General features: G+C 38.1%; 2 protein-coding genes across 4 annotated transcripts in view; one reads left to right on the top strand and one right to left on the bottom strand.

The window, feature by feature from the left end:
• Positions 1–4,063, top strand: part of ubr1 (ubiquitin protein ligase E3 component n-recognin 1) — a 68,408-nt gene extending 64,345 nt beyond the window's left edge. For both annotated transcript variants that reach the window (XM_051722879.1, XM_051722880.1), the window contains exon 47: positions 3,024–4,063. In XM_051722879.1, the coding sequence (XP_051578839.1) occupies positions 3,024–3,165 (142 nt within the window). In that variant the 3' untranslated portion in view covers positions 3,166–4,063. The remainder of the gene's footprint in view (positions 1–3,023) is intronic.
• Positions 4,064–9,315: 5,252 nt separating this feature from the next.
• LOC127455209 (photoreceptor outer segment membrane glycoprotein 2-like) lies at positions 9,316–16,841 on the bottom strand. Of its 2 annotated transcripts, XM_051722915.1 has the most exons (4): positions 16,696–16,841; positions 15,364–15,837; positions 10,999–11,245; positions 9,316–10,587 (listed from the first exon to the last, which is right to left on the bottom strand). In XM_051722915.1, the coding sequence occupies exons 1-4, from the start codon at positions 16,734–16,736 to the stop codon at positions 10,321–10,323; spliced, it is 1,029 nt and encodes a 342-aa protein (XP_051578875.1). In that variant the 5' UTR covers positions 16,737–16,841; the 3' UTR covers positions 9,316–10,320. The 2 variants fall into 2 exon arrangements, with proteins under 2 accessions (XP_051578875.1, XP_051578874.1); XM_051722914.1 differs by lacking the exon at positions 16,696–16,841 and having other exon boundaries at positions 15,364–16,431.
• Between the last annotated feature and the right edge of the window lie 1,108 nt (positions 16,842–17,949).

Raw genomic sequence — 17,949 nt, 5'->3', positions numbered from 1 at the left:
CTACAGACCTACAAAGTTCATGTGGCCTCAAGATTAGCTCAAGAACAGTGCGTAGAGAGCTTCATGGAATGGGTTTCCATGGCCGAGCAGCTGCATCCAAGCCATACATCACCAAGTGCACTGCAAAGCGTCGGATGCAGTGGTGTAAAGCACGCTGCCACTGGACTCTAGAGCAGTGGAGACGCGTTCTCTGGAGTGACGAATCACGCTTCTCCATCTGGCAATCTGATGGACGAGTCTGGGTTTGGCGGTTACCAGGAGAACGGTACTTGTCTGACTGCATTGTGCCAACTGTGAAGTTTGGTGGAGGGGGGATTATGGTGTGGGGTAGTTTTTCAGGAGCTGGGCTTGGCCCCTTAGTTCCAGTGAAAGGAACTCTGAATGCTTCAGCATACCAAGAGATTTTGGACAATTCCATGCTCCCAACTTTGTGGGAACAGTTTGGGGATGGCCCCTTCCTGTTCCAACATGACTGCACACCAGTGCACAAAGCAAGGTCCATAAAGACATGGATGAGCGAGTTTGGTGTGGAAGAAATTGACTGGCCTGCACAGAGTCCTGACCTCAACCCGACAGAGCACCTTTGGGATGAATTAGAGCGAAGACTGCGAGCCAGGCCTTCTCGTCCAACATCAGTGTCTGACCTCACAAATGCGCTTCTGGAAGAATGGTCAAAAATTCCCATAAACACACTCCTAAACCTTGTGGAAAGCCTTCCCAGAAGAGTTGAAGCTGTTATAGCTGCAAAGGGTGGGCCGACGTCATATTAAACCCTATGGATTAAGAATGGGATGTCACTTAAGTTCATATGCGTCTAAAGGCAGATGAGCGAATACTTTTGGCAATATAGTGTAAGTTCATATATAGGCAGTTTGATAATGTTTTCTTTTTTTATCCTTAGTGAACAACGTTTTAATCATACCTAACTTATGTATTTTAGCTGATGCAAACCAGTGGTAAATAAGTGTTTATGAGAACATTAAGAAAGCATAAAATGGGGGGTCTGGGTAGCTCAGCGAGTAAAGATGCTGACTATAACACCTGGAGTCGCAAGTTCGAATCCAGGGCATGCTGAGTGACAGTCAGGCTTCCTAAGCAACCTATTGGCCCGATTTCTAGGGATTGTAGAGTCACATGGGGTAACCTCCTCGTGGTCGCTATAATGTGGTTCTCGCTGTTGGTGGGGCCTGTGGTGAGTTGTGCGTGGATGCCGCGGAGAATAACGTGAGCCTCCACAAGCACTAAGTCGCCGCGGTAACGCGCACAACAATCCACATGATAAGATGCGCGGATTGACGGTCTCAGACGCGGAGGCAACTGAGATTCGTCCTCCCCCACCCGGATTGAGGCGAGTCACTACGCCACCACGAGGACTTAGAGCGCATTGGGAATTGGGCATGCCAAAATAGTTTTTTTTTTTAAACAAACAATCTAAATTATAAATGTCACAAAGACATCTGCTGAATGTCTTACTGACATCCGAGATATACTTGTTGACATACGTCTTATACACGTAAAAGAAATGAAAAAAAAAAAACATCTTCAGGATGTAAATACATATCAAATAGACATCAGGGTGATGTACGTGTGCTATCAGGGATTATTGAACCGCATAAGAGCTGCTATTTAATTAGATAAATGTACCGTCTTTTTCTCACGTACTCCAAGCACATGTGAAGCTCATGATATTTCAGAGCGGTTTGAAATATGGTTTGAGGACCTCACATTTATTTTATTTGTTTGTTGAATGATGATCTACTGTTGATGAATTACTGCTCTTCTTTATTATTGGAGGTTGATTGTAAGAGAATTGTTTGCCTTTATTTTATTTTGTATTTTGTATAATAATCATTAAAACTATTTTGTTAATTGGATATTTCCTAATTATTATTGGTATTTTGGTTATAAAATAAATAGCATCTGGCATTTCATTCATTTGGACTCTTGTAGCCTCTATGTCTGTGCTCGTCAAAGTAAAGCACAAAGTATACTTTGGTTTTGACGTGAACGCTTAGCGTCTGCGCACGTTCAGTGCTTGAGCACTCTGCTGATGACAAAATTTGCATCACCTGTCCTGAGCGTCCACGTCTGACCAAAGTATACCTTGGGCTTAAGGAAAGGCTAAGACATTTTTTTAACACATTCAATATATCACTTTTTAAAAACTACCGGTCAACTAATTGGTTATAGGCTTTATTCCAAAACCTTATTAACAGTATCAGTAATATTTTATGTTTGTCGACCTCTAATTTGTAGGTATTGATATAGTAATACATAAACCAATTTAAATATGATACATATAATCAAATGTAATTCTTCTGTTAACTAATTTGTCAAAATCTTGAGTATTTTAAACTTGCAGATACCCTGTTTTGCTGATAAGCAGTGTTACAAGTTCTAAGGCCTTGAATGTGTGCCCCGTCCTGTTTAAGTAAAATAATCTGTGATACACGATTTATTTTTAAGTTATGTATATTTTTTCTGGTATGGACATAAGATATTAATTTTATTTGTTCAGGTCTTAAAAAGTTTTTAAATTGCCTTAAATTTGATTTAAATAATTGCAGCAACCCTGTTACACACCTACTAACCAAATAAATAAATAAATTGACATGAAGTATTGATTTCAGTTGAAATTATTTTATTATGCGAGATGAGACAACACAGAGCGACACGAGAGACATACAAGCAAAATTAGCACAGCTATGAAGAAAATGTTTTGCCTGGGACAATGGTTAAATATACAGGTTAGCGGTCACTATACAAAAATATGTCACACCAGAATGCTGCGATTTAACTAATCAGAATCAAGTATTTCAGAAAGCTGAGTAATAAGACCTCACTTTATCTGCTTTCAATACCGGCAAAGGTGTTAATAAATAAATGATAATATTAGCATATTCTGATACGCTCACAGATATATTGTGCATCCCTGATAGTCAACTTGCATGTCGAAATGCGCAATGTCAAATAATTTCTATCTCGCACTAATGCTAACCTTTTTTTTTTTTGTACTGTGTCAGGCGAGGGAACCCACTGCATCTGTGTCCAGAGCGCTACCACAAGTTGCTCCTTATGTGGCAACAGCACTGCATCCTGGAAGAAATCGCCCGCAGCCTGGAAGTACTCAACGTCATGTTTGCCTTTGAGTGGCAGATGCTTTAAGAAAAGCATAATGCGAACAGCGGGGCTCACCACATTATTCACATTTCACATGCCTGCGCATGAAATCAGCCTGACTGCAAGCAGTAATAAAAATGCCTAACATCTTTATGTGCTGCTGTCAGTTTTTTCAAGCAGCTATTGCATTTATATGAGCCACAGTGAACAGACACATCCCACAAAAGATCTTTTATGAAGTCATTGTTTTTTCTCGGCTCTTTATTTATTTAGCTTTGGCTTGAGTGCAGTGGAAAAGTTCACACTATTCTGATTCGTTGGAGAGATCTACATTTAATATAGCATTGCAGCTTTTCCTTTTTCGCTCATGGTGTTTTTACATTATTTTCAGGGAGTAAAGATTTATTGACTGTCACTATTGAATGCAATGGGTTTTTTTTTTATACCTCTGTAAAATGCTAACCTATTCAGCTTTTTCTTTCATCTGTGTGAGGAATTTTATTCATTTGAATATATCTATATATGACGTTATTTTGCAAACAAAGATGCCCTGAGTGTAAAAGTATAATCAGTGTTTCAGGGTGAGAATCTGCTTTGCGAGTTATGTACTTAAAGTAGGTGGATTTCATCAGCGTGTACAGATCACATTTCTCCCCAACATTAAAAGAAAAATAAATGCATTTTTGCATTGACTTTTTTTTACATTTGTGAGATTATGGAAAAAGTCACAATGGAAAAAAGACTTCATTTACTTTAAGAATAATATGACTTCTTTCTTTTGATTTTGGGGTAAAATATGACTTACATTTTGTTCACAGGTTTAATGGAATTCACCCATGTAATGGATGTTACATGAGCATGTACATAAAACATTAATGTAGATTAAGCTTATTTTACTGTAAGAAACAGCTGTGAAGAATAAAGAAATGCCAACACAATTCAAGCAACACTGCTAGTCAGTTATCACCTGCAACAATGCCTGTTGGTTAAACCCAAGTATATTCCACTTGTCAATGCATATTAAATCAAACACAAGCCTCTTTATTGAGTGACAGTCCAGTGAGAGATATTTAACATGGGGAGTTTATGAAACCCCTTTATTTCTCACTCATGTACTGTAAGTTGTTTCAGAAAGATTTTAAATTGCACTTGGCTTCGAGCTGCTTATTTTTACTAAATAAACTACGGAGTTATTTCAAATCCACACTGATAAACTTCTTGATTTACATTCTAGAGCCACATTATATGACTGTATTCATGAGTTCTCTGTATTTATTTATTACAGTTTTAAAATTAAACTTACCATTTCCTAATAAAGATTGGTGGCTAAAAGAGAGTAGAGCAATTATGCGTCTTGTTTAGAAGTCTCCAAACACACAAAAAAGCTGCACTTTATTAATGAACATTGGTTTTGATGCAACTTTCTGAATTTATTACATTTATTCAAGTTGAAATATGTAATTGTTATGTAAAGAATTTAATGTGCAGTGATGCTTCAAATCAAGACACTTTACATCACAAAACATTAAACACTGTGGTACCATCAAAATATTGTTTGAGTGGTCCAACATGTCAAGACTCTGTCAGTGGTGCAAGTCTGAGGCAGGACTACCTCTTTGGCTGAACAGTAGAGGACAGTGGGTGGGGCGAGAAGGGTGGTAGGAATGTTTGGTGCTGTTAGTGGCACAGAAATTGCACACTTGACCTTCACAGGGTTCCAATGATAATGGAAAAACTGGAATTATAAGAATTTTAAATGAATGATTTCCAGGCCTGGAAATGTTATGGAAATGTATACACCGATCAGCCACAACATTAAAACCACCTGCCTAATATTGTGTAGGTCCCCCTCGTGCCGCCAAAACAATTCCAAACCGCATTTCAGAATAGCAATCTGAGACGCTATTCTTCTCACCACATTTGTACAGATTGATTATCAGCGTTACCATAGACTTTGTCAGCTTGAACCAATCTGGCCATTCTCTGTTGACCTCTCCGCCTGCAGAACTGCCGCTCACCGGATGTTTTTTTGTTTTTGGTACCATTCAGAGTAAATTCTAGATACTGTTGTGCATGAAAATCCCAGGACATCAGCAGTTACAGAAATACTCAAACCAGCCCATCTTAGGAGCTTCAGTTAATGTTCACATCAATCATCAGAATGGGGAAAAAAATGGGATCTCAGTGATTTGAAGCATGGCGTGATTGTTGGTGCCAGATGGGTTGGTTTGAGTATTTCTGTAACTGCTTATCTCCTGGGATTTTCACACACATCAGTCTCTAGAATTTACTCATAATGGTGGCAAAAACAAAAAACATCCAGTGAGCGGCAGTTCTGTGGATGGAAATGCCTTGTTGATGAGAGAGGTCAACAGAGAATGGCCAGACTGGTTCGAGCTGACAAAGTCTACGGTAACTCAGATAACCACTGTGAACAATTTTGGTGAGAAGTATATCATCTCGGGATGCTATTCTGAGATGCGGTTTGGCACTGTTTTGGACACGAGGGGGACCTACACAATATTAGTCAGGTGGTTTTAATGTTGTGGCTGATCAGTGTATAGTAAATGTAATTTTTTCTGGTTATGATCAGCAAGAAATTACTCTTTATGAGTGCAATCTATAAAGTGATTTTTAAAAATCCTTAATTGCAAACCAATGGAAAAGTCATGGAAATCTGTTTAAATCCAAATGAGTACAGCTAAAGATTATCACACATACAGCAACAAAGTGCATTGTCAAAGTAATTGTACCGATATCGATTATTTTTTTTATTTTTTTATTATTACTGTGAACAGTGAAGACACAAGATAAATAATTTGGCTTATAAATGAAAATATACAAAATATTTTTGTGAAATCCATGAAATTCTAATGTTATTCTCTTGTCGGGATCAGCTTTGAACTTGCTTTATTTTTTTCTTATAAGTACCATAGGCCTACAACTAAAACTGCAAAATCTATGGGATGTTTTATTTGACAAGATTTATCATCTTCAGGCAAACATCGTAAGTCCAGGTGTTTTAAAAAGGTATAAGTACACCTCTCCTCAACTATTGAAGCCGCGGAGTGCTGATTAAAAAAGAATGAAGAAATAAATGATCAAACTATTATTTTGAAAACAATTTATAAATGGACAAATAAATAGACACATTTAAATGTGTTTATTTCATTCATGTTTAAAAATGTAATTATATTTAACAATAAAAATTGTGCATTAATAAATCATGTATTTAATTTATGTTTAAAATGTAATTAAATGTAACAATAAAACAGTACATTAATAAGACATTTTTAAATGCACCTTTTAAATTGCGTTTTAAAAAACTATTTAGCAATTGCTTTTCTTCATTCATTTGCCAATTGCTTTTCATCGTATATTTGCCAAAGGCTTTTCTTTTCGTTTTACTTTGGCTTTTCTTTTTCGTTTTACTTTGGCTTTTCTTTATCCATCTGACAATAGAGTTTAAAAATGACAGTTGACACATGGGAGCAACCAATGAACTTTCGACTCAGTTTTAAGACACACCTCCTCCCAAGTCCCACTCGAAGGAGATGTAAGACTGTAATGTAATGTAATGTAATGTCTGTCATTAGACGGCTATTGATAGAGATTTACGTGGTCTATAAAAAATAGAGGCGAGGCGTATCAGAAGTTAATGGTCACTTTTCGCTGCTGCATATAAATGCCAAGCGCGGCCCTCCCCAAACGTGCAGAGTGGTATGTGTCCAGGAAGGGAGCCGGTAACCAAGATGCTGTCAACAGAACTGATCCGTGCTACTGACTGAAAGCATGCGGCAGCCATACTCGCGCTCCACTGCCGTGAGGTACCGAGCAGCTGGAGAAAGATGCCTGACCTCTGGGCTTCAACGGCCGCTAGATCCTACCTGAAACGAATGCTTCTCTGTGCTGCCTGACCTTCCAGTTATTCATCTATTTCATATGACTTTACTCTATGACTGCTCTCTCTGCCATATTTGTGAACAAAATAGAGGTATGCAAGAGAGGTATATGATAAATGGAGCAATACTTCACAAAGCACTTTAATGCCAATATACAGTGTGTGTTTAATGTGTGTATAGCTACTGTTATAATCAATAAATATCTTTATGAAGAGGTGCGCAACACAAGATTAAGAAGCAAAAACTTTGGGGGCCTGGGTAGCTCAGTGAGTATTGATGCTAACTTCCACCCCTGGAGTCGTGAGTTCAAATCCAGGGCATGCTGAGTGACTCCAGCCTGGTCTCCTAAACAACCAAATTGGCCCGGTTGCTAGGGAGGGTAGAGTCACTTGGGGTAACCTCCTTGTGGTTGCTATAATGTGTGGTTCTTGTTCTCGGTGGGGCATGTGGTGAGTTGTGTGTGGATGCTGCGGAGAATAGCATTGGCCTCCACACGCACTACATCTCCACGGTAATGTGCTCAACAAGCCACGTGATAAGATGTGTGGATTGACGGTCTCAGACGCAGAGGCAACTGAGATTCGTCCTCTACCACCTCGATTTAGGCGAGTCACTACGCCACAACAAGGACTTAGAGCGCATTGAGAATTGGGCATTCAAAATTGTGGAGAAAAGGGAAGAAAAAAAAGAAGAAAAAACATTATTAATTATTTAAAACATTATAAATAGTCATGTACACAGCAGGTAGATATTATACAGTATTTTAAAATTAGCATTCCAAAGAGACCGTTTTTAAATGCTTGACAGCAAGTAAAATACAACAGTAGTTTCAACTCTACCATTTTCAACAAAGTGTGCTCGCCTTCTGTATATCAGCTGGTTCGCATTTTCCTGATCATACTCAGGTAATTCTTTAAATAAAAAAGTAAATTAAAATATTAAAAAGGTGGACATAAAGTGTCTTAAGTGGAATGTGATATCACTGAAAGTGGACGTGGTGTCACCACTTGATATAAGCAGACGAGGGAAGGTCTGGCCAGACAGAGAAGCGTTTGCTTCAGATAGGATCTAGCGGCCCAGAGGTCCTGCGTCTTTCTCCAGCTGCTCGGTATCTCACACCGGTGGAGCACGAGCATGGCGGGTGCTTGCTTTCAGTCATTGGCATGGATCAGTTCTGTTGACCGTTGATGGCATCGCAGTTACCGGCTCTCTTCCTTAACACGTACCACAGTGCACATTCGGGGAGGGCCACGCTCTGTATTTAAATGCAGCAGCAACAAGTGACCATTAACTTCTGATACGCCTCACGTTTGATTCTTTTGCGCGGGCTTCATAGACCATAAACCTCTATTAATAGCCGTCCAGTGACAGACCGTCTTACATCTCCTTCGAGTGGGATGTGGGAACTGAGTCAAAAGTTCATTGGTTGCTCCCACGTGTCAACTGTCCAATGGCATTTTTAAACTTGTTTGTCAAATGGATAAAGAAAAGCTCTTGGCAAATAGATGAAGAAAAGCAACCGGCAAATTAATGAAGAAAAGCAATTGCCAAATGCTTTTTTTTAAACACAAATTAAAAGGTGCATTTAAAAATGACTCATTCATTTGCTATTTATTGTTACATTTAATTACATTTTAAACATGAATTAAATTCACGATTTATTAATGCAAAATGTAATTGTTAAATATAATTACATTTATAAATGTGAATTAAATAAGCACATTTAAATGTGTCTATTTATTTGTCCATTTATAAATTGGTTTATTTATACATGTTTTTATTTTCAAATTGATAGATTGATCTTTTAGTTCTTCTTTTTTAATTGGCACTACATTGCTTCCATACTCAACAAGCCACATTATTTAATGTATCTTTCATGTCCATGACCTCATTTCACAGCAGCGCCATCTTTGATTTTTGACGGGAATGACAACAAATCTGTGAGGGATAGACATTCAGTCTCTTCAATGGGCTGTACTGCAGTTTAATTTGTTTTTGGATAGTTCTGAGGAAATAAATTAATAAAATCTTTCCAAGAACATTCATTAGACAAAAACACTCCAGACAACATGAGTTCAGATGTGATCTAGGAGCTTTTTACAGCTTTATGCCATGCGTGCCATTGAAGAGATGGTATGTCTATCCCTGACAACCTTGTTGTCATTCCCATTAAAAATAAAAAAATGGCGCTAGAGTGAATAAGGTCTATTAACAATAGTAGCAATAAGCACTGGCATTTAAATTAGAATCCTTCAATTCCAGTGGGTGGAATCTCCATAGCTATGGGATTAACACTCAAAAGTCTTTATTTGTTCATCAGTTTTCCCTGTTGCATTTATTATCATTATATATCCACGATAATGGGATAATGGCATGGGAGAACTTTGAGCCTTTTAAAAATACGATTTAGTTGATATCATGTTTTCACCAGTGTACTGATTACAATGTCTGAGTGTAGGCACAAGACCAAGACATGACAGTTAAATTCTTTATGTCTTGTTTTTTCATATTGAATATATGAATATAAATAGAATATTTTGATTTAATGGAAATTATGTTTCTTAGTGCACCTACTTAACCAATAAAAAACAAACTCAGATACTCCCTAATAAAGTCAACATGAAAACAAAATTTACCCTATTTACATTCTAAATGCACATTCCTTGTCTTATTTTGACCATTTATTGGTGTACGTTTTTTGTTTTCTTTGCTAAAATCACCTAGGCCCTACAGGCTATTGGATAATGTTAACAATATCCAAATAGCTATTTAAGCATTGGTTTAGCAAACTCGCATTTGGTGTTGCTACATTCTGATATGTAATGCCCACTATTCACAGGATAATCAATTCCTGGTGGATAAAGTCAAGCCACACTCTAAATTTTTTTATTATATCCTGTTTCACTCGGAAATATGTCACAGTACATAAGTAAAATGGGTTGCAAATGGCAAGTCACGTTGACTTTATGTCAACAGTTTAAGAGTTTAGTATTGTGCAAGACCTTCAAGGCCTCATGTTGCTTTCCACTGTAGACTGTAAGCCCTCCTTTGCATGTTAAAACATTACTCGATTCCATTTTTTTAATTCAGTTCTTTCACTTCACATTAAAACAGAATTCAGATTATGTTGTTATCGCTCTCTCTCTGTTCTCGCTGTACAATTTAATGCCATCTAATTTTTCAGTTAGCAGTTAGAACAATACTCATGCACTGATACAGTATAGCATCACAGTCCAGCCCTCTGTGGCTTGTGTAATACTTCTGATTAAAAAATCAAAAGGCACATTCTGGCCTAAGGCTAACTGTCCATGGGAAGAGACTTTGGAGGCACATTGTCTGGACCATAGTGCGCTGTAGATGGTCTGTCGATGTTTGGATCGCCATTACTGGCTGTGTTGATCTGGTTGAACTTGCCCAGGTTTTTGATGATGTTGAAATTAGAGCGAGCAGTCTCCACAAAGCTGTTCTCGAGGAGCCAACCGTCAGACTCGCATTCGGGGTCCCCCTGTCTCAGCACATTCTCTAGGGCAGTCTGGAGGTAACGGACCCCCGTAAGCACAGAGAGCTGTTAGAGAAGTAATAGTATGTGAGTAGAAACGTATATATGTACCGGAGGGTAAATAAAAGCTTGCGAACAGAAAGCCACTCACCCAAGAAAATAGCAAAAGGCTATTACTAATCATAAGCACATCATTGTCACATACACATAAATACACTTATACACGTTGGACGCTGAGGGATTGGACTGGTTCACATAGAGCAGATTACAAAGAGAGCATACAATCCCAGGATGGGATAATGTCATTCAACCAGAGCTATTTTGTTGAGTGTGTAGCCCTTTCTTTTTATTAATATAGTACCACTACCTAGTACCTGTGACAAAGGTTACAAGATAGATATTTATTTGTTGCTTTCATATTATAAGACATGCTGAATCCTACCCTAACTCATTACCAAAGCAATACAGACAACCAACCTCAAAGAGCCAGATGATAAGAACTGTTAGGCCAATTGAGTGCATGATGTTGGTGTAGTGATCTAGCAGAGCCTGACGACAACCCCTCATCCACAGGTTGAGTTCCTCTGTCTGGTAGTCGTAATTAAAGTAGGCAGAGTTATTAGTGATTTGGTACTGAATGCATGGCCGAGGAGAGTTGACATTGCAGCAACTGAAGGGAACACCGTCCATTAAGTATTTTCCATCCACATTGCTGCGTAGACGGCTAGCAAGAAAATAACACATTTTGAAATAGAGAAAAGGATATCTTTAGATGTCATTATTATCTAGAGATTTCAAGTAGGAATGAGCTGAATGGTAGGAGGGTTTGTTTACAAGCATCATATATCTTTTGTCTAAAATCAACTTATACCAAAAACAGTCAAAATGTAAAACCTTGCATAATTTTCACCCTCTTCCTGATCCTGAAGTTTTGCTGTTGTGCTTTTTAAACGTCTGTGTAAATGCCATTTATTATGATTGGCTAACCTCTCAGTGCAGGTGAAATGAGTAGCAACGTGTAGAGGTTGCCGGTTTGCAGTCAGGTCCAATATAGATGCCAGTGCCTCATCTTTCAATAACAGCCTTGTTGTAAAGCCTCCTTTGCATTGTGACGGTTTTACAAAATATTCTGTGCTGAAATGTGCTACACAAACTGTTGAGGTTGAACTAAAATAATCAGAGACCATTTCAAAAATAAACATCAGCCACTCTTTCTTAGAGGTAGGATAGCTATGCAGAGCTGTAGGTACTACACCACAGTCAGAATAAGTATAAAGTTTGGTGAATTTACTCTTATAGTTACCAGCTAAAGGAATAGTCTTCCTCTGGTGTTTAGGTATAATTGCATCTATCCTTGGCTGGGCAGGCCAAGTTGCTGAACACCAAATAGCCACTGATGATGTGTAAATGTGAGCAGTTGTGTTAATTTTAGGGCTATCAATCGATTAAAATGATTAACTGAATTGGTATGCATGGTATGCAGATTAATTATTCAAATGAATCGCAATTAATCGCACACATTAATATATGCAAGATAAAAATGTAAGAAAGCTCCCCAAATAAAAATAATTCAATATATAATGATAAAATAATTATAATGTAATATATATAATAATTAAGATTATTAAAATTAGGGCTGCGATTTAACGCGTTAATTCAGTGTGATTAATTATATAAAAAATAACTCGCAAAAAAACACAATTAATCATGTCTCCGGACCGTAATAAGGAATTTTCCTTCCATCTGAGCAAGCATGAAGTGCGACCTGTTTTCTCCAGGCAGCAGTATCCGAAACTCGCTGCATAGGCAACGCATAGCTATACAGACAGTGAATAAACCACACTTACTGAGAAAAGAGAACACAAGTAATCTCTAGATGTGTTTTTCTAAGTTTCAAACTTCGTTTAATTTAAAAATTGTATGTTTATGACACAATGCAACAGAGACGCTCCAAAAATGTTCGTCTGATGCAGGTGTACATTGAAGTGTCCTTAGACAAGTCTTTATAATAAATTTCGGACTGATTGACAAATTCAATTGCAAAAGGGATTGCTGTGAATGATAGGCTTACACTGATGAGCCAAAACATTATGACCACTCACAAGTGAAGCGAATAATGTTGATCATCTCCTAACAAGGCCACATGTCAAGGTCTGGGTAGATTAGATGGTAAGCAGCCAATCAGTTCTCGTAGTCAATGTGCTGAATGCAAGAGAAATGGGCAGGAGTAAAGACCTGAGAGACTTTGACAAGGGCCAAATTGTTATGGCCAGATGACTGGGTCAGAGCATCTCTGAAATGGCAAGGCTTGTGCTTCCGGTCAAGTGTTCTGAGTACCTACCGACAGTGATCCGAGAAGGGACAAACCACAAACCGGCGACAGGGTGTTGGGCGCCCAAGGCTCATCGATGCGTGAGGGCAGCGAAAGCTATCCCGTCTAGTCCGAACCAACAGAAACTGGAACTGGACCTTGGAGCAGTGGAATAAGGTCATCTGGTCCGATGAGTCCCGTTTACTCTAACATCACATGGAAAGCAGTGTATGTGTGCAGCGTTTACCTGGGGAAGTGATGGTACCAGGATGCACTGTGGGAAGACGACAAGCCGGCGAAGGTAGTGTGATACTCTGGGCAAAGTTCTGCTGGGAAAACCTGGGTCCGGCCATTCATGTGGACGTCAGTTTGACACATGCCACCTACCTAAACATCGTTGCAGACCAGGTACGCCCTATGATGGCATTGGTATTCCGTGATGGCAGTGGCCTCTTTCAGCAGGATAATGTGCCCTGCCACACTGCACACATAGTTTATGGGAATGGTTTGAGGAACATGATGAAGAGTTCAAGGCGTTTCCCTGGCCTCCAAATTCCCCAGATCACAATCCAATTGAGCATCTGTGGGATGTGCTGGACCAACAAGTTCGATCCACGGCGGATCCACCTCGCACTTCCTAATGTCATTGTGCCAGATACCACAGGACACCTTCAGGCGTTTTGTAGAGTATTTATATTTATAATTATTTATAATTATTTATAATTATTTAAATATAACTATTTACAATTATTTAAACACTATTTATTGTATTATTGTTATTTGCGGGGCTTCCTCAGCAAATATATATGCATGCGATTAATTACGATTCATTCAATTAATTAATCAGCACACCATGTAATTAATTCAATAAATGTTTTTTTATTGATTGACAGCCCTAATTAAAATGCAATACATTGTTTTAGCAGGCATTGCTAGACGTTGTTTCAGCAATACAAAAAGTGGCTTTAGAAGGCAGTGTATGGTTTAATTCCTTATTCGCTTATTGAACACACTCCTATCATTTGCCTACAGTCCACATCATTCCATTTTGCAATTGAATTTATCAATCTGTCCAAGGTAGCCTTATTACAAGGTCTTTTTTAAGGGTACGTCTACGTACATAGGCATCAGACGTTAGCTTTTGGAGTGTTTTATTTGGTTGTGTTGTGTCTTAAACAGCGTTTTTAGGATTCTATGTCAAGTTTAAGGAATGTTCCGGGTTCAATACAAGTTAAGGTCAGTCGACAGCATTTGTGGCATAATGTTGATTACCACAAAAAATTATTTCGACTCGTTCCTCCTTTTCTTAAAAAAAAAAAAAAAAAAAAAAAAAAAAAAAAAGAAGCAAAAATCGAGTTTACAGTTAAGCACTTACAATGGAAGTGAATGGGAACAATGAAAGTGAACATGGCCAATTTTTGGAGGGTTTAAACAAAATGTGAAGCTTAAAATTTGATAAAAGCACTTACATTCATTCATCTGTTAAAAATTGTGTATTATTTGAGCAGCAAATTTGTTTAAATCTTTATTTTTACAGTCGTTTAGGTTTTAGGGTTTGTTGACGTTACATCGTCATGGAAACAAAGTTGTAAAATTGGCTGTAACTTTACACAGAAAAGGTCTGTCAGTGATTTTATCACACTAAAATCATGTTTACACTCATATCCTTTATGTCTTGTGGTTATACCTTTGAAAAAGTGAGTTAAAAAAAAAAAAAGGCCCCATTCACTTCCATTGTTAGTGCCTCACTGTAACCTCGATTTTTGCTGCTTCTTTTTTTGAAGAAAATGAGCAATGAAAAACATATCTCAAGAGCCCTGCATTCCGAGTTGTGCTCCTTACAGCTCTGTTTGAATGCAAAAATGCGTCCTCATCTTGTGCTGTCTGCTGTCAGTATGTGTGGTTTGTTTCCTGTACTGCTGCGTGTTGCGTGTACAGCTGCAGTTGCGCTTATTGCCCCCTGCTGACGGAGACTTGTAATAAAATGGTGGTATCTCAAGCTTGAATTGCTCCGATCCTTATTATTGTCCGGGGGCATGATTAAATGCATTAATTTTTATTTTGCCTTTTTTTAATATAATTAATCACACTGAATTTAATCTACAGCCCTAGTTATTTCTCAATATTTTGGAAAACCTTGCAAAAGCGATTTATTTGTGGCCAACTTATAGGTAATTTGCCGCAAGTTTGTGGTAAAGAAACCGGTTTGTCGCACAAGTTTTCCAGAAGTTTGCAACTCTTTGGCGCTAGTGGTGAACTTGGGGCAAACCTTTGACAACAATGGACAGTTTGCCACTACTGGCGAAGTGTTTTGTGGTGAACTTTTATTGGCAAACATTTAAGGCAAACCTGTGGCAACAATGTACAAACCAACATTTTTGCTGTTTATTTTCAATAATTTGTATTTATTTTTTTGACTGGAGAGAAAGTTTGAGTTCTGAAAATTAGAGTAGATCAACTCTCAGTCCATCAATCATTACATTTTTCATGATATAACCTCTCTAAATTGTAACTTTGCAGGGGCTACTTACTCTGCCACTTCCTGTCGAGACATGTCCAGATAACGGTTGCTGATCCACTGGATCTGGAACCAGTCTCTATGGCCCTCATTTCCACAGCACTGGAACTGGATCTGCAGCAGGTCTACCGTGCGTTTCAAGAAGCAGCGACCTGGCGTGTCTGTGTCCTTGTAGTAGCGCATAGCATCACGTAGCCCCAGTGCGAGGGATTCCTCAAGCTGTCCATGCATGCTATAGCACATTATGGCCCCCACAAGCATGCTCAGTGTGAAGAAAAATGTACAAATAATGTACGGGAGCATCACCAACTTCCAGCGCAAGAACTTGGTGGTGTCTACACAGTCATAGCAGATCTTTCCTCCTAAAAAGTTGATTCCGCAGGCTATAAGTCCCACAGCAATAAGCATGTTTGGTACAGACTGATGTTGACGTTCGGCCATTAGATCTTGGCGTTTGTTGATCTCCACTTTCAGGAAAATGCCTAAACTAAAGAGGATGATCCCTGTTACAACAGAGACCCAGTTCAACACCCACAGAACCTGGGCCAGTTTATCCCTCTTTGTTTTAGTGAACCTTACCGGCAGCACAGCCATTTTGTATGTTTGGTAAATGCTTCAAAGGTTCAGAGAACTTACACCTGATATTTTGATTGGTTTTGCTGGGAGGCTAAAGGAGTTCTTAATGCAAAAATGAAGTGAATGAGTTGTAGATCGATCTTACAGAACACATGAATGGACTAATGCTTATTAGCTATTAACTCCTTACGCTAACTTGTTAGTGTCAGTCATTAGAAAGACCTTGAATCCAATAGCTATGGCCAAACAGAAGGAACGTAGCCAGTTATTTTTAAAGGACATTTCATTGTGAGGTAACCAGATATCACTTAAAGGAGTTTTCTTTTATAAAAAGTAGTTTTACATCAATTGGGAAAAACTAAGCCATTCTACCATTGGACACCCTTTAGAAAGAGAGTGAGGGCAAAATATTTTTCCATTTTTATTTTTATTTTTTTGCAAATGTGCACCTAAAAGGAGGAAAAAAGAATGCAATAAAAATTAAGACAGTGGGTGGATACACAGAGCATTATATTACTAGCTATGAAATGAGTGTGAAATGCAAAATAGAAGATCTCTTTACTAATATTACTTCTTGCAAAACAACTAAAAGCAAATATTTTTGTAATATAAGATATAAGAATACTCATGCCCTGAATGCTCAAAAGCTCAAAATAGCAGCCAAAACAAAGTTCACCTTAACAAACAGGCACAGGGCTTGTCCTCAGCCAGGCTTGGTGAGTGGAGATGATCCATGCAAAAGACTAGTAGTAAACAGGTTATTACTCACCCATTCATGTTGACCTGTCCCTCAATGATATTCTGCCCCATTCCAAGTAATTTTTCTTTTGTTCTCCATCAGATGTCCTCAGTTTTTGTGTAACAATAAGAATGCATTGTTTGGTCTTAAAAACTGATTGTCTGTGTTAGTGTGTGCCACAGGCTCAACTGTGACCTCTCTCGTAATTCCTTCTAATCAGTAATCAGCCCAGTTGGATTTGGAAGAGTACCTTCTGCCACCAGCACAAATCTCACTGACTGGTGTGTGTGTGTGTGTGTGTGTGTGTGTGTGTGTGTGTGTGTGTGTGTGTATTAGAGATAAAAACTAAAAAAAGAAAGAGTTACGGAAAACAGGGGATGCTCAGAGTCGCCTAATATAATGCATAAAAAATGGCACATTCTCTGCATATTCTGGTAATACTTACTATTTCGTATTTAATATTTACTTTGTAATTTGATAAAAATAATCTACACCTAATTTAAAAATTAGGATTATATTTGCCCCTCCTCCCAAAAAACATTATGAACTAAAACCCATCCTGTGACCTTTATAAAAAAAACAATTTCATTTCGTCTTAAGCTGCCAAGCCTCACATGGGTATTGTGTACACAAAGATTCTATTTCATATTACTATACCCCCATTTTCTCTTCTTGTTTTAAAATGACTGAAAACAAACAAACAGGTTGCTGATAAGATAATTATATGCTTTTAATCATTCAAATTTCAAGTTAGGAATACATTTCCTCCTGACTCTAAGCTCTTCATTCAATATGCATATTTCATGTAATTCCATATACACTCACCCTCCTACACATGCACTGACAGCCAATAATATTCAGAGGATTACTCAGGCCTAAAAGGGATTGAGTTAGGGGAAAGCACATACATACTAGTCAGCAGATCTAAAGGCAGGATGCTTGAAAAGTGCATTATCTAGTGAGTACTGGTTGCCTCACAGTGTTTATGGGTACTGACCAAACCATGGATAATTTACCATATAGTTGACTAACTATGTTCAAATGCATGAACTTTTCAGTGAGATTAATGAATACTGAAACAAATTTTTTTTTTCTCTCTTTCCTTTGAATTGGGTTCAAAAAATATTTGCAGATCTTCAGCACTAAAGTAGATGTTTTAATTTAAATAATGTTCTGGAAGAAATGTTGAATATTTAAAAAATCCATGGGTGGAAATAATTTTGGCCTCAATTATATTTCTTTTCCATATTGTTGCTATGCTCTCCAACGTCAGGTATGCCATGC

This window comes from Myxocyprinus asiaticus, chromosome 17 (genome assembly GCF_019703515.2).
Source record: "Myxocyprinus asiaticus isolate MX2 ecotype Aquarium Trade chromosome 17, UBuf_Myxa_2, whole genome shotgun sequence".
Lineage (NCBI taxonomy): Eukaryota > Metazoa > Chordata > Actinopteri > Cypriniformes > Catostomidae > Myxocyprinus > Myxocyprinus asiaticus.
This window is presented reverse-complemented; position numbering and strand designations above follow the sequence as displayed.